The following is a 21,489-nucleotide window of genomic DNA, read 5'->3' on the forward strand; positions in this document are numbered from 1 at the left end:
GGGTGAGAAAAGATTGACGGTCCAATTTCCATATGTATACAATTAGTTAGGCCTCATTTTTCATATTTTTTAATATTCCAGAAGTTCCATTTTCGCATCATTTTTTCAATTTTTATATTTAATTTTAGAAAAAGGAAAACAATACATATCTCACTAAATTCTATGAGATATTGTCTTAAAATCTACAAAGGCACATTCTTCACATGTTTTAATTTTCTTTTTCTATCACCACTCGCTCCTTTTTATTTTTTGTGGACTGCGCCACTTGCGTTTTCTTTTCTCTTTTAAGCATCTTTTTTTCTGGGGAAACATAGAACAGTTCATCGTTTCAAGAACAATAACATAAAATAAAATTAAAACTTCGAATAGCAAGAAATAGTCCCAAATTATTTCAGAACCATTGAGTTACTGATATATGATCGAGATACATATAATTGTCAACGATGATATGACTACTGAGATTGCCTAAGAGATTATACGTTTTCTGACGTCAGAGACAACCTGAAACCTGCGACCCAGATGACGGTAATGGTTCGTCGGAATCTATGTCGGGGTAAACCGCCGCCATCAGTTTCTCTCTCGTCATTGCCTCTGATCCGTTAGATTTGATCACGAACGTGTGAAAAACCGTGTCGTTGATCAGAGATAACTTACAGTCCAAGACGCTGACCTGAGAGTTTCCGATTGCTTGAATGATTCTTGAAACTGGGTGCGAATCCAACGGGGAACTCACTTTCACGACAACCTCGTCGTTCAGATTTCGGACCTCGACATCTGGACTAAAGCTCGAAGATTCAAGAACTGGGTTTGGTTCCCTTCCTCCTGTTCCGGTCCTCTCCGCTTCCATGGCCTTGACCTTCTCCTGGAGCTCGTTGATGTGAGCAATGGCGTCACCCAGAAGAGAAGCTTTGTCCATCTTAGTGATGTTGGGCACAACCGAACGTAAGGCGTAGAACCTTTGATTGAGCCTCTCACGCCTCTTCCGTTCAGCTTCCACATGGTTGAGCGGCTCTTCCCTTCCGTTTGCAGGCTTTCTACCTCGCTTTCTTGGCCTCTTCTCATCAAAATCTGTGGCGAAACCCGCTCCTTTTTCCGGGCATGAATCCATAGTCTCCGATATAGCGTTTGCGGAGGGTTTCGAAGAGGCTGCTGACAAGCCGAAGTCAATCTGGATCTGGTTGGTCTGTTTTGGTGATTGGTGATTGTTCAAAGGGGCAGCTTCTATAGTTGCGTTGCCGTAATCTTGCATGTTGTTTTCTGTTGTTTGAGCTGAGTAAGCGGGTGCCAAACCTTGGAATCCATTCATCGGGCTTTGATAGGCTTCCCATCCTTGAGGAGGATTGGCACGAACGTCGTTCCAGTTCCTCAGTTCCTGTCCGAAAAGCCTGTGAACACCTCCTGTTTTGTTACCCGACACACTCACGTTGTTATCATGTGGGAAAAAGGTAGCCGTCTGATGAGCCCTCGTCGAGAACAAAGCCTTTACAGAGTGCACCAGCTCCATGCTTTCCGGCAAAGATCGGACAGAACCGAGCTCGACAACACCGACATCCATCGGGACCATGACAATCGTTTGGATTCCGGCAGATTTCGCGAGAAAAGACCTGAAACAGTAGGAAGATTCAGTGTTCATAGCATCGGAGATCCAGAAATGCTTTCCTGATGCGAAACATCTTCCCGGGCCACCTTCTCCGTTAGGGAAGGAGAAATACATGGACACCAAGAAGAACATCTCCATATCGGTGACTCTATCCATTTTAACAGCGTAATTATCCTCATCCAATCCACCGGAAAATCTGTGAAGCTTCTGAAGAACCCGTTTCCTCATGTTCTGCCATGTCTCCTCTTCCAGTCCACAGTTTCCGTACCGAATTAGTTTGGGTTCTTCTTCCTTGCTGGCTTCCCGACAAGAGCCATCTCCCCAACCCAGAACCAGATGCCCGGATCTAGACCGAGAAAGCTGCCATAGAATTGCATAGTTCCAGCTAAAACTCATCGAGTTCGGCCGCTCCACCAGATCGGAGAGCTTGTTCTGCAAACCCTTGTCGCTTCCAACTGTCGCGCACAAATTCTCGTTAGAAACCGAACTGGCTCTGAGATAATCATAAGCTCGATGCCCTAAAACCGCAGTAACCATGGCCTTTTCTTCATCGTCCCATCCTAGTGCACCCATATTCGTCTCGCCTTTTTCTCTCCCGGGAAATCTAAAAATGAAAAAAAAAATCGAAACGAAACAGATAAAGCCAGAACAAGCAAAACTGAGAAATTCAAAGAATCAACATAAAACCCCTAGTAGAACCGAAACTGAATACATTCAAGAACCCAAGAAACACAGTAAAACCGAAAAGTGAGAACTGAAAGCCGCTTCAATGTCGGAAATCAAAACCCTCCTTCGCGTCTCGACAATTTTTTTCCAGAAAAAAAAAAGAAAAATACACGAAGAAACAATCGAGTAAAGCTTCGGACAAGGAAACACAGGGTCCAGATTTATAATGGATAGAGGGAGGGAGGGAGGGATGGCGGTTTGTTGTATGAGCTCTTTAAAAAACTAACCACTGCCATTTGTGTAGTATAAACCAAGGGTTAAGGACTTAACCACGGTTGAAACCCGGGTCGGGTTTACCGAATAGGATTACCGGACCCGATTAATGCACAAACTCCGATTCCGGAACAAATCGGTGCTTATAGTTATTCTTATGGAATCCAATTTTAATTATCCATTTTCTTTCAGCTAACTGATTCCATTACCGTTAAATCTGTACTCCCTTGGAAGAAATCGTTTCTAACTTTCTGTGTTTATCCAAAAAATACAGAAAATAATGTTTTGTGAGTGTGTATATATAACCAATACAATAATTCGAAATCCATTAGAAAGGAGGAAAAAAAAAGATGGAAAATAATGTTGTCAGTTGTCCGGTGGGGCGTCGGTTTCTCGGATATCATTGTTTGGCGTGGGCCCATATTTTAAAAACGGAATCTTTACATTTCAAACGTGAAATGTGATTTTTTTTTTATAAAAAAATTTAAAAGAGAGAGTCAAAAAGCTTATTTATCGCACAGAAACTGCGTGAATCTCATTGGCCAACCAATCAACCAACAAGCAGTATCCTTTTTAATAAAGTACTAATCTTTTATCTACACGTGTTTCTACACCACCACACGCATATATAAATGATGGCAGTTGTATATCATCATAATCATAAATACGATATGAAATAGCCGTCAGGCTAACATATGTGATCAGCCCGTCCATTATATTTCATATCACATATCACGGATATCATAGTCAAATTAGCATGTGAGAGATGTGGGACCCACCAGTGCAAAACGCAATTCTTAGAAAGAGAGATGTGGGGCATCATGGGAGAGAGGGATGGACACTTCAGTTCGGGAATTTAGTACCGACCCAATCCGTTCCGAAACCGAACCATATCGAACCGAACCGAATAACGTTTGGTTCTAATTTGATACACTTTTTATGGAACCGAATGAACCGTTCCCGAACCGAACCATATGAATACCGAACCGAACCGTATGAATACCGAACCAAAATTCGAATATTCCACTAATATATGTGTAAATATTATAGTTCGGTACTTATTTGGTATTCATATAATGGTACCGTTCCGAACCAAATCGATACTAAAACCGAAACGAACCGAACCGTTTAACATTCAGCTCTAGTTTGGTACACTTTTTATAAAACCGAATATACCATTCCCGAACCGAACCGCTTGAATACCGAACCGAAACCCGAAACGCCCCCAAGAGACATAAGTCATCGTTTTCGGTGGTCTTTATCACAGACGATAACTCCTCACGTCTCGTAAAAGTCCTCTCCACATAAAAAAATATATATAGAGTCATATATATATATACACACATTTATGCACCCAACGTTATATGTTATTTATCCATTTTATTTTACAATTACATAAAGGATTGGCGTGCATTGCATGCAATCAGGAGAACCACGCATATAGATATTTCGTTTTTAATTTTTTTTTTGTAATAGATATTTCCTTTTTTATTTTTTTTACAAAAGAAAAATACTAACGAAATATCTAAAAGAAGAATTCATAAATTCATAATTGAAGGGGAGGGAAAAAAAAAGAGTGGACGACGATAGAAATGGAAGATAAATGTGGGGGACGAGGCCAACATCGTCACGTGTTTTTTTCATGGAGGAGATATTAAAAAAAATGAAGGAATGAGGGGGAGAGTGAGCTTCACGCGCTATGAGACAGCTGGCAGCCCAAGGCAAGGCCCACATGCTCCCAACTTGTCGTATCCATCACGCCTTTCTCGTGGGTTTTCTGTGGGCCCAACTTTTCTCTTCCGACGTTCCTCAAGGTTTAAAATTATTTAAAAACATAATAGTTTTAAAAAATTCTTAAATAAAATGATAGAAAACAAATTCCTAAACTTTTTGTTAAAAAAATTTATTCTCAAATTTGTAAAAATCTGACACTATAATTCCTAAATTTGTAAAAATCTACTATTTTACAAGTTCAGTAATTTTTAGATGTTTTACTCAATAAAATAAATATGTGAATTCTGAATGTATTTATGAAATAAAAATAAAAATTCTAAAATCTTTATATAACATATATATAATTTTAAAAATTTTTATTTTTATTTCAAAACATAATAGTTTTAAAAAATTCTTAAGTTTATAAAATGATAGAAAACAAATTTCTAAACTTTTTGTTAAATAAATTTATTCTCAAATTTGTAAAAATCTGACACTATAATTCCTAAATTTGTAAAACATGTTATTATAATTTCTAAATTTTGTTAATTAGTATAAAAAAATATATTGATGAATATTGATTCAAAAATTAGTTTAAGAATTATAATGATATATTTTACAAGTTTAGTATTTATAGTGTGACATTTTTCAAGTTTGAGAATAATTTTCTTTGATAAAAAGTTTAGGAATTTGTTCTATACTATTTTACAAGTTCAGTAATTTTTAGATGTTTTACTCAATAAAATAAATATGTGAATTCTGAATGTATTTATGAAGTAAAAATAAAAATTCTAAAATCTTTATATAACATATATATAATTTTAAAATTTTTGATTTTTATTTCAAAACGATAATAAATTAATAATGGCATGATAATTTTTATAATTCTCCTGTATTGCTATTCTCGCACGTGTGCATCATTTATATCTATACATGTATATGTGCCCTAGTTTTTTTTTTTTTTAAAGCAATAAAATCCGAGATAAAAAAAAAGAGCAAACGGAACCAACATCTGGTCCATTACGAATAAACACAAAGTTTTTGTAATGTAATAATTAAGCTATTTGTTTCCCATATAAAAATTCATAATTATAATGGGAAATCCATGTCAATACGTTCGAGACCCTGTAATGTATCTGTTTCCCATATAAAATTTCATGCATATTAGAATTTTCGGTTTGCATATTCGATTTTATAAAATAATTTATATACTAAGTAGAAAATTAACCTCGATTAATCATGTTTTTCACATTCATCACGCGGAAATTGTGTTATTAATTTTTCAAAATTATTGTGTAACCAGAACGTGCTAATTTTCAGATCGTTTCCTTGGGAGGGACAGAAGTTTTCTGCCGTGGGATGTTGTCTCGTTGTAAAAAAGATGATTGCCAACGAGAGGGGAGCCCCGCCGCATAAGGGCAATCCCGTCATTTAGACTTGCTTTGAATGATATCGTTAACATCTTTGCACGAGATTTTATTGTTCGTCCCAAAATTGGGGATTAATTATAATGTTTAAATATTATAAACATATGATTCGTATTCGAACACACATTTTTGAAAAATACACTATGGAGCACCCAAATACTGAAAAAAGAAAAAGGAAACATGTGTTACATAATGGGTTGTAGGAAATAGTCAAATAATGTAATTTATTTCACATAATTGCAAAGTAGTTATTAAATGATAATTTCATTTTTTAACTCAAATTGACACATTAAACTTACTTAGCAACTCTAATATTATATTAACAGATTAATTTAATTATTAAAAACAAAAACTAGGCAACGTGATTGTTGTTTCCTTATAAAAAAAATATTCACGTATTCCAGTGTTAAAAAACAAGATAATTGGGTCATTTTTTATTACATAAACTATAGAAAATCATGTCAATGTATCGAAATTGAAATGCCCAAAAAAAAAAATCCCCCAGCGAGCAAGGTCTAGGATGGAATGGGCCTAGGCCCAATGAAATCATCATATCAGATGAGCCGAAATTCACTGAAGCCCATATTATGGTCAACACTAATGGGTTACAGCCCATAACAGAACCCGATAACCCGACCCAGTTCACCAGTTTTTCTTTGTCCGTCCGAAACTTTTTCATTTCCATCATCCTCTTTGAAATTCTCCCATTTCCCTCTTTGAAAACCCTCTCTCTCTCTGTCTCGCGTCTCTTTGCTTCGTCTCCTGTAAAACCCTAATTTAAAATTGGGGTTTCTGGGGAAAAAAGGTTAGTCGGAACCGATCTGTGTCATAAACCCTAGTTTCTGGATTTTTTTCTAGAGAATGGAGTGGAATCCGGAGACTCTCCAGTTCCTTTCGCAATGCTTCCTCCACACGCTCTCACCGGCGCCGGAGCCACGGCGGGCCGCTGAGAGGTCGCTTTCGGAGGCGGCTGATCGACCAAATTACGGGCTCGCAGTCCTCCGTCTCGTGGCGGAGCAATCCGTCGACGAACAGATCCGCCACGCAGCCGCTGTTAACTTTAAGAACCACCTCCGCTCTCGGTGGGTGCCTGCCGGTGATTCGGATCTCTCTCCAATCGTCGATTCGGAGAAGGATCAGATCAAAACCCTCATAGTTTCGCTCATGCTGTCGTCTTCTCCTCGTATCCAGAGCCAGCTGAGTGAAGCCCTAGCCGTCATTGGGAAACACGATTTCCCGAAAGCGTGGCCTGCGTTGCTTCCCGAGCTTATCTCCAGCCTCCAGAAAGCTGCCCTTTCCGGCGATTACGCATCTGTCAATGGTATACTCGGGACCGCTAATTCTATTTTCAAAAAGTTTAGGTATCAGTATAAAACCAACGATCTCTTGCTCGATTTGAAGTATTGCCTGGATAATTTTGCCGCTCCGTTGCTGGAGATGTTCCTTAAAACGGCCTCTTTAATCGATTCTGCCATGAGCTCTGGTGGGTCAGCCGCGATCCTCAAGCCGCTGTTTGAGTCTCAGAAGCTGTGTTGCAGAATATTTTTCTCCTTGAATTTTCAGGAACTTCCCGAGTTCTTCGAAGATCACATGAAGGAGTGGATGGGAGAGTTCAAGAAATATCTGACGACGAAATATCCTGCCTTAGAGGGCACTGCAGATGGTTTAGCACTTGTTGACGGTCTTCGAGCTGCTGTTTGTGAGAATATAAATCTCTACATGGAGAAGAACGAAGAAGAATTTCAAGGCTTTCTAAATGATTTTGCATCTGCTGTTTGGACATTACTCCGTGATGTCTCGGTGTCACCCAGTCGGGATCAACTGGCCACAACCGCGATTAAGTTTTTGACCACTGTGAGCACCAGTGTTCACCATGCTTTGTTTGCGGGAGACGGAGTGATACAGGAGATTTGCCAGAGTATTGTAGTTCCCAATGTACGTCTGAGGGATGAAGATGAGGAGCTTTTTGAGATGAACTATATCGAGTTTATTCGAAGAGACATGGAGGGAAGTGATGTAGACACCAGGAGGAGGATAGCATGCGAGCTGCTTAAAGGACTTGCTACAAACTACAGAAGGCAGGTGACAGAAGTAGTTTCTGTTCAGATACAGAACCTCTTAGCTTCGTTTTCAGCGAATCCTGCCGTCAATTGGAAGGATAAGGATTGTGCAATTTACTTGGTTGTATCTCTGGCTACTAAGAAGGCTGGAGGTGCATCTGTGTCTACAGATCTTGTTGATGTTCAGAGCTTCTTTGCGTCGATTATTATCCCAGAGTTGCAAAGTCAAGATGTTAACAGTTTTCCGATGCTGAAGGCTGGTTCGCTGAAGTTTTTCACGATGTTCCGTGGTCATATACCGAAGCCCCTTGGACTTCAGTTGTTCCCGGATTTGGTTCGGTTCCTTGGGGCTGAGTCAAATGTTGTCCACTCCTATGCTGCTAGTTGCATAGAAAAGCTCTTGTTGGTGAAGGATGAGGGTGGAAAAGCTAGGTATGGTCCTGCTGATATAAGTCCATTTTTGCCTGTGTTGATGACCAACTTATTTAATGCCCTGAAGTATCCAGAATCTGAAGAGAATCAATATCTCATGAAGTGTATAATGCGGGTCTTAGGTGTTTCCGATATCAGCGGTGAGGTTGCTGGGCCTTGCATTTCTGGCTTGACCTCTATTCTTAATGAAGTTTGCAAAAATCCCAAAAACCCGATATTCAATCACTACCTATTCGAGTCTGTGGCTGTTCTTGTAAGGCGTGCATGTGAACGTGATATTTCCCTCATTTCTGCATTCGAAGCAAGTCTTTTCCCTAGTCTCCAAATGATTCTGGCCAATGATATCACCGAGTTCTTGCCATATGCGTTTCAGTTGCTTGCTCAGCTTGTTGAATTGAACAGGCCACCGCTCTCACCAAACTACATGCAGATCTTTGCTCTTCTCCTCTCACCTGAGGTGTGGAAGAGAAGCGGAAACGTTCCAGCCCTTGTGCGTTTGCTTCAGGCGTTCCTTCAGAAGGCGCCTCATGAGCTTAATCAAGAGGGAAGGTTGAGTCAGGTTCTGGGGATTTTCAACATGCTGGTGTCGTCCCCAAGCACAGATGAGCAAGGCTTCTATGTACTTAACACTGTTATCGAGAATCTCGAGTACAGTGTCATTGCGCCATATATGACTCACATATGGAATGCCCTTTTCACACGCCTCCAGAACAGACGGACTGTAAAGTTCCTGAAGTCGCTAGTCATATTTATGTCGCTTTTCTTGGTCAAGCACGGATCGGTCCATCTGGTGGACACAATGAATACCGTTCAGCCGAACATCTTTAACGTGATCCTGGAGCAGTTCTGGGTACCGAACCTGAAGCTAATCACGGGGACTGTTGAGCTTAAGTTAGCAGCGGTTGGGGCAACCAGACTTATATGCGAGACTGCAGCCCTCTTGGATCCATCGGCTGCAAAGCTCTGGGGAAAAATGTTGGATAGCATCGTGACACTCGTTTCAAGACCCGAACAAGAGAGGATTGAGGATGAACCTGAAATGCCAGACATTGCAGAGAATGTAGGTTACACGGCTGCATTTGTGAATCTCTACAACGCCGGGAAGAAAGAGGAGGATCCGCTGAAAGACATCAAGGATCCAAAGCAGTTCTTGGTTGCGTCTTTGGCTAGACTTTCGGCTGCTTCCCCGGGCAGGTACCCGCAGATAATCGGTGAGAACCTAGAGCAAGCGAATCAGGCAGCTCTACTCCAGCTCTGCAGCACTTACGGATGCTCAATCGCATGAGTAAGTGATTGCATATTGTCTGGTTTATTCATATTTCCTGCCAAATAATAATCCTCTCCACTATGCTTTACCCCCTTATGATTTCCAAGTAGAATAGATCCAGTACAAGACCAGGGGGAATGGTCTAAATATGATTCTGAAATGACTTGGCAGGAGGATATTGGAAGAACAGAAGAGGATAGAGTTGAGCATATCCAGTGTTTGGTCGAGCGTGTGAGCAAAAGTGATGAAAACCCATTTTGTGTCGTTTTGAGGTAAAACGTGAATGGGATTTCCCCTTTTGTTTTTTGTTTTTAAACTTTTGAAGAGTGTGGGTGGGTATCTGCATCGTATCTCATGGCGAAACTGCTATAAAAAAAAAATGGACAGAGCATTTTTATTCTGTTTTTATTTTTAAATATTGGTAAAACTTCTTGAGATCGATGAAGATGGGCCATCATTGTCACATTCCCCATTTATGTGGGCTGGTTGGGTTTGTCAACGAAGCCCAAGATCTTTCATGGTGGCCCAATAATTTAAGCGTCCTCATGAATTCGGGGATTAATAATATATACTAAGAAAGAGGAAAGGAGAGAGAGAAGCATAGGGTATGTTGGGTACCCTTTCTAGTCTTAATTAACAACAACAATAATGATGATTGGGGGAGGAAGTGGGTCGTCTTTTGGATTGGATTTGAGCAAATTCATCCTCTTTTCCCTGATTTATGTGGCATTACACGTCAGCTCTCCATAATTGTTTTCATTTTCCTTTTTTAATCCTTCTTTTTTCTCAAGACTTTCAGGAGCAAATTGCCAAATGACCCTAACCCCATATTAAGCAAATTCAATAACAAAATTAGTGATTTGATTTGATTTTTTCCCCCTTCTCCATAGATAATTTACTAAGCAATTGACCTCTAAAGTATAAGTATTATTAGAAAGAAATGATTGAGCAGTATTCAGCGGTCTTTTAAGACACTTGATGAAAGGGGGTGACTTTATAAGACCACGATTCTTGATTCCCATTGGTCGTCCCGTTTTCCATCACTCTCCAACTATAACACATTAGCGATCTTATCTTATGCAGTTAATTGTTCGCATTTTGAACATAATTTCCTTTATTCCTCGTGATTAGACTTATATATATATATATAAGGTTAAGGTTATGGTACGTACATGATTTCTGTTTATATATATAGATACTATCGAGGAAAAATTGGCAATGGATCAAATGGAAGAAGACTTATCCACATTGTCGTAATGCAAAAAATATATATGGAGAGAGACAGATCATACCTTGTGTTTAATGCATATATGGGTGTATGTATATGTATATGTATACACACATGGGCAAAGATGGATGCCATAAACCCGCTCCATTCCTTTTGGTTGTTCATTTCCTTTAATTTTTAAAAATAAACGAAAATGACCAATCCCCGGACTCACACATGTGCCCTTTTTCCAAAAAACAATAAAATAAAATACAAACAAAGTGTGGTGTACTAGGAATCCATGCCCAATTTAACTATATATTTATACACCCCCCACTTCCATACAAAATAAATTAATAAACAAGTGAATAAAGAGGGCAATCATGGAGGGGTAATAATATATATATATATAAATATTTATAATGAAAATTTAAAATATGTAATATGAAAAAGAAAAGCCCGGAAAAAGGATGCAGGGAAACCACTAGGAGAACAATTTCAAGACTTTGGATTTGTAATCCATAAGTGTGCAATTATGTTTTGGTAATTGTCATGATTCCAAAATAGAGGTGTCCAAAGTTGGTCGACCCACCTCTTTCTTTGTTCTCCCACTCAATTGCCTACTTGATTTAACCTTTTTTTATCTTTTATCTAATGCATCGATTGGTCCAAAAATAACATTTTTTTTTCAAATGTAAATTCAAGCAATGGAGGGTTTTTATTAGAACCACAAACAGGATCATTAAAAAACGAAACTCCCACGAAAGCTTATTAAATCTAAAAGAATAGTTCATTCACTATTTGCGTGTACTTTTTAAAATTGTAGTTAACGAATCATTTTTTTTTATTTTCATTTTTATTGTTATAATATGTACCAATAAAATATAATCGAGTTTAAATCAAATATGACTAGTTCAATTGGTTTGTTTTAAACATTTGATTTTTAAGATTACATATTTAAATTTTTATTATCTAAATTTGTTTAGAATTATTTCACTTCCTTTAAAACAATAATAATACGTCCTTATGAGTATATTTATATGCTGTCACCAAAATAAAATAATAAAGTTTTAAAGGGCACGAATTACGTCGAATATATTTATAAAATATTGACATTCTTACCAAATACAAACGTTGAATCGGCAAATATATGTATTTATAATAGAAATCATATAATCACACACATAGTATATTAATTTAACTCAATAAATTTCTAATAAATTTCTTTATGTTATCGAACTAAAATATTTGTTATTTCGATAAAAAAAATGTAAAACCTCGCATTTAAAATAGGAAGTAAAAGAGATTGCCCGAGATGGAAATTGGACCTAAAGGTGGTGGAAGTGGAGAGTAGGTCGATCGAATTTGAACTGGGACCCCAGAATTGTACGGACGAACCTTTTATGCGTCCGTGCGAGAGACACTCACATTAATCATATGATTAATTCACCCATATATATTTATAATTTCCTTAAAATTAAATTAATTCAATTATTTAAATAAATAGAATAATTAAAATAAGAATAAAGATATTTAAATATAAATATATTATTTTTAAAAGAAACAAAATTACACATATATATATAATTATTCACTTGTAATAGAGTCCAAATATAAATTAAATTTAATTTATTTCAATATACAAATAGAGTATATATAATTTTTTTAAAACTAAATAATTTAATTATAAAAGTAATTTAAACGAAATTAAAAAACCATATAGTTGATATTTTGTAATAAAGAAAAGTATAATGTATATGTTGTAACAGTTATAATTAAACTAAATTATGGTAATGTAATATGTTCATTTAGTAATTATCTTATAGTTGTAACCCTACATTAGGCTTTTTTAATTCAATTTTTATATTCAAACAAATCCCTATATATAAAAAACAGAACACACATAAGGTGAAGCTCATATCTAACCAAAAATATATTACGCAGCATCACTGCGAATCTCCATCTCAACTACGACTTTCGTATTCTTTTTTTAATATAAGGTTTTTAAATTTGATTATTGGACCGATTAACTATTGAAGGTATATTGCGATATCCTTAACTTTTCCTTTATTAACAGATGCCAAAATATATAAATGAAAGTAGTAACCTCTACGTGTAAAATCAGTATGGAATGGAACATATCGAATCACGTCACATAGGTTTTCTATTTTTAAATTTACTAAACTGTTTCATTTCTTGAAAAAAGATATATATAAATTATCGTCCTAATGGAACCAACGGACCGGATTCTTTACACATATATAGGATTACAAAGCTAATTATATTTTAATTCATACGAATTTTAAACTATATATATTGATTAATTGCTGAGTTTGATTATCATATTACATACTCCTTAACCTTTACATAGGAGGAATGAGTCATTTTTCTTCTTAAAAAGATGACTGGGATAATATTTTTTTCTTTCAATGAATTTGAATTTACTACTAGTTTGTATTATATATATATATATATAACATGCAAAGGATTCATCTTAGTAATTTTGTGATTATATAAAAAAACATGCAAAGGATATAATAATTAATTTGATTAAGATAACAGATATGGACAGAGAATAAAATCTTTCTTTCTTGACTGCGTTGTTAACTTAAAGCCAACCATTTGATTCTTAAACCACTCATCTTCACCACAGTTATCAAAACCATTACTTTCAACTTGTATTGTAACTATGTACATATATATATATATGTATGATTGAATATAGGACCACAGTTTTATTATATTTTATCTATTATAAAAATGATTACAGTTGATTAGATCAAACATGTAATTCTATGAAAAACGAATATTCGACATTTTAATTTAATGATGCGGCGACTAAGACAAAACGGGCGATTTAACTATGGTTATCCGACAGATTAATGGAGTATAATCGCAATTAGCATTAAAATAATATTTTTTTGTGAAATAAAATGGATTCCACTCCACCACTAACACCCAATTAATTCTTAAATATATAAAAAATTACGTAACGATATATTCCCATCCGTGCGTTCACATTCGCTTTGAATAATCATATTCCTATATATATATAACCAACAATTATACGCAACGGTCCCCCCTCCCTTTGTTCCTTTGTTTATACTTTTTTTTTTAATTTGAGTTATTGTTGTATTTTTTTTAAAATATTTACAACTGTATGCGGATCTCTTAAATTAATCTCCAGATACAAAAAATCATATATATAAGCGTATGACGTGACGTGAGATTAACAAATATACGTAAAAGCATGATATTCCACTAACCAGAATATAATTTATATAAGTTACATTAATTATTTTTTCGGTATTTCTAAATCATTTTAGTCTCTCTCTCTCTCTATATATACACACATATATATATATATGTTGCTTTATCTTTCTCCTTATTTTCTAATGATATTGGATTCTTCTAATTCGACTCCCCTTTTCCACGATTTTGTCCGTACAATGTGTTTTTTTTGCCGTCACACCAATAAAAAAAAGAGATGAAGTTTGCATTCACCATAGATTGATAGTTCCACATGCAAGAGGAATGGTCGAAAACTGATAGTATTTATTCGTATAATTTCATCTCATGGACCGACTTTGGATAATTAACCAAGCATCGGACTTTTAACCATATGAAAATCACCGATTATATATATATATATAGCGCATTATAAATAAATATAAAAAAGAAGGAAAAGTTAGGAGATTGATATATAGTTACAAATAATGTGTATTTTGATTGCGATTCTAAATTAAAAATCCGACGAGTGACTCATTGAAAGAAGGTGCTGAAAACGGAGCAGCGTGATGACAAGTAAGCAGTTGACACGTGGCTATAGTAGACCATTATGACGTGTCCACTTGGGGACCACCTTTCCCCCGACACCTCGGCATGGTCTACTTTTTTCCATCCCCTTACTCTCACTTCTCGCGCGTGTCTCCCACTCGCCTCTGTCTATATCGTCTTAGATTTTTTATTTTATTTTTCACTTTTACGTCTGCAATTACTTGTGGTAAAGTTTTTGATTTTAACTTTAAGAAAATATGTATTTCTAACCACAGTTTTTTATCCAATAAGAAAAAATATAAAAAATTCGGCCTTAAAAAACAATTCATATATTCGTTGAAGTGGATAGTTATAGTACCTACTTTTAAAATTTAACCGCCACTGTAAAAAGTGAAATTTTCTGAATTTTCACGTGAAATTATGATCCATAACTCGCACGCTTACCGAAGCCCTCTTTTACCTCTTGCGCCTCGAGTGTGGTCCCTGGTGGCAATCTCTGTAATTAACTCCGTCTACAGGGTTAAACTCAAATCTTCATTTTATAAGCTTTTTTTATAATAAAAAAAGAAAATCCTGCCCGGGGGTGTACACGAGCCAACACGTTTGCCTGCCACGATCCGGACAGAACAAATTGACGGCAAATCAAGAAAACGGGTTAATGGCGCCGTCAGTTCTGACGGTCATCAAACGGAAACGGATACGACCTCAGCGTTTGGCTTCACGCGCGTCTGGTGGTGAAAATGATACATCAAAAGCTCATTTAAGTATAGCCGTCTTTATCGGACGGCTGAGATCGCCTCTTCCCCCATTTACCGTACACTTGGCTTAACCACGGTTAGATATTTTTTGTCGGAGAGTGACCCTTCGTTTGCATTATATTTGTTAATTTATTTATTTTCCTTTTACAGCAAGTTATTTTTTTCTTTTTTCTCTTCTCATGTAACTGATCAATTTTGTGACACAAGTGTTGGGAAAAATATGAAAATCTGTAATCCGTTAAATATTAGGTTTTTGGCCTAACGAAAACTTTGTATTTGATATGATTAATTATATGGTGTCAAATATTAGCTGAGTGGTCCAATATAATGCACAAAAAAAAAACATAAATAATCTGAGATTACGGATATAATTGTAGGGGTTGGTAATGAAATCCGATTTATTATGTTATTAAGTTAGCCAGCGCTGGCATTTATTATAAGGCAAGAATTTAATAGTCTACAGATATAAATAAATATAGGAATCGAAATTACTTATTGATGGGTCGGAAATTACAGACTGCAAGAATCTGAACCAAGTTCAGCGATATATGTGTATGTACACACATATCTATATAGAGAGAGAAGGAAAGAGAGAGAGAGAGAGAGAGAGAGAAATGTCTGCATGATATTGTGAGACTCTTAAGAAAGGAACTGGTTTTGGTCTAGATCGGGGGAGTAAGAAGCTGGGCTTGAGCTGAAGAAGAAGAAGATGCAGGAGAGGCTCGAAACGGCGAGAAGTTGGTGACTGAGAAGGCAAAACAACACGAAGTCGGAGAGGAGAGGAGGAGACAAAAAAAGGAGGGGGGGGAGCGATTTCGTAACTGAAACAGAGCCAAAGAAAAAAATCCCAAAGATGAAAAATTTATCCAACAGTTGCCTGAATTACGTTTTCCGTAATGAATACAGACAGAAATAACCGTCGTGTCTTGTTAAAGAAAAGAGAGAAACCCTTTTTCCCCCTTCTTTGATGGGTCTTCTTCTTCCTCTGTGTTCCTTGATGGGTTAGCGTTGAGCGCGTGAAGGGTTTTCTTTTCCGAAGCTCTATAACTTTTCCCCCTCTGGCTTTGTACTATTTGGAAGAAAGCTTTGGTTTCTCTTTTTCCTGTTTCATCTGGGTTTTTCGATGGCGAATGCGGATGGTGATTTCATGGGCTCTTCCATATCTGACGGAAGATCAGGTCAGTGAGAGAGTGAGTGAGTGAGAGAGAGAAGAAGTTCTGTTCTTGCGATTCTTTTGTAGTTGCTGAATGTCTAAATTAGGTAATGGATCCTAAGCGTGCTCCGTTTGGTTCCAGATAAAACGAGTTCTGTTGAACTAGGAAAGAAAAAAAATCTGCTTCCAAGCTGAACATAAGCTCTAGTTCATCTTCTGTATTGGCTTTCAATCAGATACATTTGTATTTCTTCCTGCATTTTCTGGGGAAACAAGCTCGAGGTCAACGTTTTTCTCGTCTTCTTTGTTTATTGATGAGCAAACAAGCTTAAAATGCTCCGACCCATTTCTTATTTTTCTTGTATTGGTTCAAATTAAGCTACTTTTTGCCGAATTTTGAAGTCTGGGTTTCGACTCATGATCTAGGTTTTGATCACGATGATCTGTATACGGAGCTGTGGAAAGCATGTGCAGGGCCTTTGGTGGAGGTCCCTGGTGTTGGAGAGAGGGTTTTCTACTTCCCACAGGGTCACATGGAACAAGTATCGTCCTTTTAGAAATTCAATAAAATGCAGAACAGAATCATGTTCTTTCTTTTTTAATCTCAGTTTCATCACTGAATTCTGCTGTTTTCTTCCTTTCTCTTACGGATATTTTGATTTTCTGGGTTTGCAGCTGGTGGCGTCAACTAATCAGGGGCTTGATGAGCATATTCCTCTTTTTAATCTTCCTGCCAAGATTCTTTGCCGGGTCCTCGGTGTCACGTTAAAGGTAATTTCATCATTGTCGCGTTCTTTGCCCCATTTTCCCTCCAATTTGGTGAGCATCTTCAGATGTTGTGATTATTACAGGCAGAGCATGAGACAGATGAAGTTTACGCTCAGATCACCTTAAAACCAGAGAACGATGTAAGTGTTAATCTTGACTTATGGATGTTTTCCCTTCTCTTGGGAAGAAAATTACCTGAAAAAATGCTTTATTTCAAGAAACTAATCTGCATTTGATTCTCAATTTTGCAGCAAAGTGAACTCACAAGCTCTGATCCACCCCTCCCTCAACCGCCTAAACAAGCTGTTCATTCGTTTGTTAAGATTCTCACAGCGTCAGACACGAGCACCCATGGTGGATTCTCTGTTCTGCGTAAACATGCCACTGAGTGCTTGCCTGCCCTGGTATCTTCCCCTCTCTTCCCTCGTACCCTCTTCATAGTATGACATTACTTTCTTTCTAGTTAAATGAACCTTGCTTGTCTTGGGTTATTCCATTGCTTAGGACATGACACAAGCTACTCCAGCTCAAGAACTGGTGGCCAGAGATCTTCTTGGGTTCGAGTGGAGGTTTAAGCATATATTCAGAGGTAGTATAACTCATCCCCCTTCTTATATATATCTCTAGGATTTTCTCTGGTTCAGATATTTTGTGAATAAAGAAAGAGTAGGAAACATATATTGGAACTGTTCTCTTGATCTTTGATGGAATTTAGAGGGACCGATCGTGTAGTTTGTCTTGATAGGGCAACCTAGGAGGCATCTGCTTACGACAGGATGGAGTACCTTTGTTACCTCGAAGAGACTAGTAGCTGGAGATGCCTTTGTGTTCTTGAGGTAGTTGAGCTCACATACTTGAGAATCTAACCTATCGGAATCTACTTCAATAACTCTGCGGTAACTCAGGATTTTGAAAAAATGCCAAGTTTAGGGGTGAAAATGGGGATTTACGGGTCGGGGTGAGACGTCTGGCCCGGCAGCAGAGCACGATGCCTTCGTCTGTTATTTCTAGTCAGAGCATGCATTTGGGAGTTCTTGCTACGGCTTCTCATGCTGTTTCTACCAAAACCCTGTTTGTAGTGTTTTACAAGCCTAGGTAAACGGTTCAACAATCGGTCATTCCCTAATTCATTGAGATTGGCTCAGCTTAAAGATAGTTTTTTATTTTCTTTCGGCTGCTTATCAGGATAAGCCAATTCATAGTAGGAGTCAACAAGTATATGGAGGCTGTGAAGCATTGCTTCTCTGTCGGTATGTGGTTCAGGATGAGATTTGAGGGAGAAGAGTCTCCTGAGAGAATGTAGATCTCTTTCTTTATCTCCTTGACTATCTTTTTTTTCTGTTAGTTGTAATGTTGTTTTCCAATGTTGAATCTGTAACGTCGATTTGTTTCTCTGTGTTTTTCAGTTTTACGGGTACTATTGTGGGGATCGGAGATCTATCTCCTCAGTGGCCAGATTCTAAATGGAGATCATTGCAGGTTAAGCTGCAAATCACTTACCTGAAATCATAATATATATGATTTCCCAATACTGTTTTATGTTCCTGACATGGGTTTGGGTTTTGGCAAAATATAATCTACACCTTTGTAGATTCAATGGGATGAGCCAGCGTCGGTTCAGAGACCAGACAGGGTCTCTCCATGGGAGATAGAACCTTTCTTGCCATCTCCATCGGTGGCAAGGCATTCTCAGCCTCAGCCTCAGCTCAAGTGTAAGCGGTCCAGACCCATCGATTCACCGATTTCAGGTACCTCTTTAAAAAAAGAAACAAGCCTCAGGAAATCACGTGTCTGCTTCCAATGACCATTCTTGACATAAAAACCTCTGTTTTATGTTTTCTTGCAGATATGGCAGCGAGTTCAGCTGCGTCTAATTTCATGTACGGCTTCCATCACGGCCATGAGCCCAATGCCTCCCTGACACTGTTCCAAGAATCATCATCAGCTGGTGGTTATTCCCCGTCTGTACTTTTTAAGCCCACAAACAACAGCATCACATCTGAGCAAAAACCGGAGACCCCCACGAGCTGTTTTAGGTTGTTTGGGTTCGATCTCACGAGCAAGCCCTCTGCTCCTACTCCCACTGACAAGGAACCAATCAGCATGCCACTGGACAGTACCTCTGGTTCTGCAAAGTGCCAAGATCCGAGCTTGGTGAAGGAGCAGAAGAAGCAAGATGCACCTGTTTCGTCATCATTACAGGGAAGGCAACAAGAGTCGGCTAACACTTCCACCAGGAGCCGAACCAAGGTACCACCTTGTTGTTTAACTAAACCCACAAAAAAAGGGAAAAACTTTCATAAAAGATCATTGAAAACGTCGGTTTCTGCATGATATGGGGAAGGTGCAAATGCAAGGTATGGCAGTAGGACGAGCTGTCGATCTGACAGTCTTGAGATCGTACGAGGAATTGATAGAAGAGTTAGAGAAGATGTTTGAGATGGAAGGACAGCTTCGTTCGCGGGACAAATGGGCTGTCGTTTTCACTGACGACGAGGGTGACATTATGCTCGCCGGCGATGATCCTTGGATGTAAGTTGGCTCACTCCATAAACAATGCCCAGAACTCTCTGTCTCTCTCTCTCTCTAAATGTCATCGTGTTTTTCTGGGTTTTATGCAGCGAGTTCTGTAAGATGGCGAAGAAGATATTCATATATTCGAGCGAGGAGGTGAAGAAAATGAGCACTAAATCGAAGGTATCGTCCTTGTCCATGGAGGGTGAGGGCACCATCGTAAGCCTCGATTCCGACCAGAGGCTCCTCAGTTAAAAGAGCTTTTTATATGGAAACATCACTTTGGTTTCTGCTTTTGTTTTGTTTTGTTTTTTTAATGTCTCACGTAACGAAATAAGTAGATGGTTTGTTAATTAATGTAAAAGACTCCCACTATTACGCTGTTGTATAAATTAGGACTCAATTGATTTTTCGACAGGAACAAAACAATTTCCGTGGCCGTCGACGTCGTCGTTTCGTTTTATGCTTTTTATTTTTTATTTTGTTTTATAGTATATTTTGGTGGGACACGTGGAATGATGAATCGCTTTCACCTGCACATCAGACGTGACCCTCAACGAATGTAACTAAAGTATATAGATTCATATGGACCGACCGGTTTGATTTGGTTTTAATTACATGGGAAATTTAGGTGTTTCTTTTAATTAGGTGATTTTATTCACTTTTAGAAAAAATGAGTTTGAATCTCAAGATAATTAATTAATTACTCCAAAATCAGAATATTGGTAGATTTTTCTTTCACACAGAGAAATTAACAAACATTTGATGGAGAGGCTGAATCATAAAAAGATTAGATAAATACACGCCTTCATAGTTACATTACATAGGGTAACTCTCATTATCTATATGTTTATTTAAACTTAATGATCCATAAAACCCAGACATGCGGTCTCAGCATGAAGGGAGAGGGCCGCCGCAGAGACAGTCGTTGCCGGAAAACGACGGAGCTTCCAGGCGGGCGAACGGCGGCGTACCCGCCGGGATGTGTCCGCAGAGGTGGTTGTGGCTCAGATCCACGTGGCCCACGTACTGTGCCGCAGACAAGCTCCGCGGCACATCGCCGACCAGATTGTTGTACGACAGATCCAACACCATCATGTACGATTTCGGCCCCAACACGTCCGGGATCTTCCCCTCCAATGCGTTCCTGCTCAGGTTCACGATCCCCAGACCGCCGTTGCTCAGCACCGTCGCCGGGATTTCGCCCGTCAATTGGTTCCCGCCCAGATTCAGCACCGACAGCACCCGCATCTTCCCCACCGTCTCCGGGATCTGACCCGACAATCGGTTCAGCGAGAGATCTAGGTCTGCGAGCCGATCCAGGCGCCCGATTGAACTTGGGATCGGACCACTGAGTTGGTTCCGGTCCATGAGTGCCCTGCTCAGCATTTTCAGCGAACCCAGATCGTTAGGGATCCGACCCGTCAGCCTGTTGCCGCTCAAATCCAGGTGCTTCAGCTCCGACAACGACGTTAGTGACGCCGGGATCTCGCCTGAGATCTGATTGTCGGCGAGATTCAGCACCGCAAGGCGCCGGAGATTCCCGATTGAAGGTGGGATCTTGCCCGAGAGGGAGTTGCCGACGAGGTCGAGGATGCGGAGGTAGGAGAGAGAGGTGAGGCAGGAGGGAATCTCTCCGGAGATAGATTTCCAGTCGGCGAGGACGAAGGTGGTGAGGCGGTCGAGGTTGCAGATGGAGGGATGGATGGAGCCGGACATGAGGCCGGTCCGACCAGCTTTCTCGAAGATCGGATCCTCAGAGTCTCCACGAAGAGAGATGTCGGAGACGCGGCGGTTTGCCGGGTCGCAGTGGACGCCGTCCCAGCCGCTGCAACAGTCGGAGTTTGGGGTCCATGAATCGAAAATGCGGGGAA

The 21,489-nt window shown here is 38.7% G+C and overlaps 4 protein-coding genes across 5 annotated transcripts in view; 2 read left to right on the forward strand and 2 right to left on the reverse strand.

Annotated features, from left to right (window-relative positions):
• Nucleotides 1-353: 353 nt before the first annotated feature.
• LOC104817367 (transcription factor ABA-INDUCIBLE bHLH-TYPE-like) lies at nt 354-2,447 on the reverse strand. The gene has a single exon (XM_010546542.2). The coding sequence runs from the start codon at nt 2,171-2,173 to the stop codon at nt 491-493; it is 1,683 nt and encodes a 560-aa protein (XP_010544844.1). The 5' UTR covers nt 2,174-2,447; the 3' UTR covers nt 354-490.
• A 3,911-nt stretch (nt 2,448-6,358) lies between these two features.
• Nucleotides 6,359-9,883, forward strand: LOC104817368 (exportin-2). The gene is made up of 2 exons (XM_010546543.1): nt 6,359-9,456; nt 9,610-9,883. The coding sequence occupies exon 1, from the start codon at nt 6,541-6,543 to the stop codon at nt 9,454-9,456; it is 2,916 nt and encodes a 971-aa protein (XP_010544845.1). The 5' UTR covers nt 6,359-6,540; the 3' UTR covers nt 9,610-9,883.
• Nucleotides 9,884-15,667: 5,784 nt separating this feature from the next.
• Nucleotides 15,668-20,060, forward strand: LOC104817369 (auxin response factor 18). The gene is made up of 14 exons (XM_010546544.2): nt 15,668-16,358; nt 16,760-16,875; nt 17,009-17,104; nt 17,185-17,241; nt 17,353-17,505; nt 17,606-17,690; nt 17,847-17,937; nt 18,032-18,196; nt 18,287-18,400; nt 18,508-18,580; nt 18,693-18,849; nt 18,948-19,351; nt 19,446-19,633; nt 19,723-20,060. Exons 1-14 carry the CDS (start codon nt 16,304-16,306, stop codon nt 19,868-19,870), a joined length of 1,902 nt encoding a protein of 633 aa, XP_010544846.1. The 5' UTR covers nt 15,668-16,303; the 3' UTR covers nt 19,871-20,060.
• Nucleotides 20,061-20,318: 258 nt separating this feature from the next.
• Nucleotides 20,319-21,489, reverse strand: part of LOC104817371 (DNA-damage-repair/toleration protein DRT100-like) — a 1,734-nt gene continuing 563 nt past the window's right edge. Inside the window, exon 2 of one of the 2 annotated variants that reach the window (XM_019202948.1) lies at nt 20,319-21,462. In XM_019202948.1, coding sequence (XP_019058493.1) covers nt 20,507-21,462 — 956 coding nt within the window. In that variant the 3' untranslated portion in view covers nt 20,319-20,506. The remainder of the gene's footprint in view (nt 21,463-21,489) is intronic. The other variant, XM_010546545.2, reaches the window with a different exon arrangement.

This window comes from Tarenaya hassleriana, unplaced genomic scaffold, assembly GCF_000463585.1.
Source record: "Tarenaya hassleriana unplaced genomic scaffold, ASM46358v1 Cleome27, whole genome shotgun sequence".
In the NCBI taxonomy this organism is placed as follows: domain Eukaryota; kingdom Viridiplantae; phylum Streptophyta; class Magnoliopsida; order Brassicales; family Cleomaceae; genus Tarenaya; species Tarenaya hassleriana.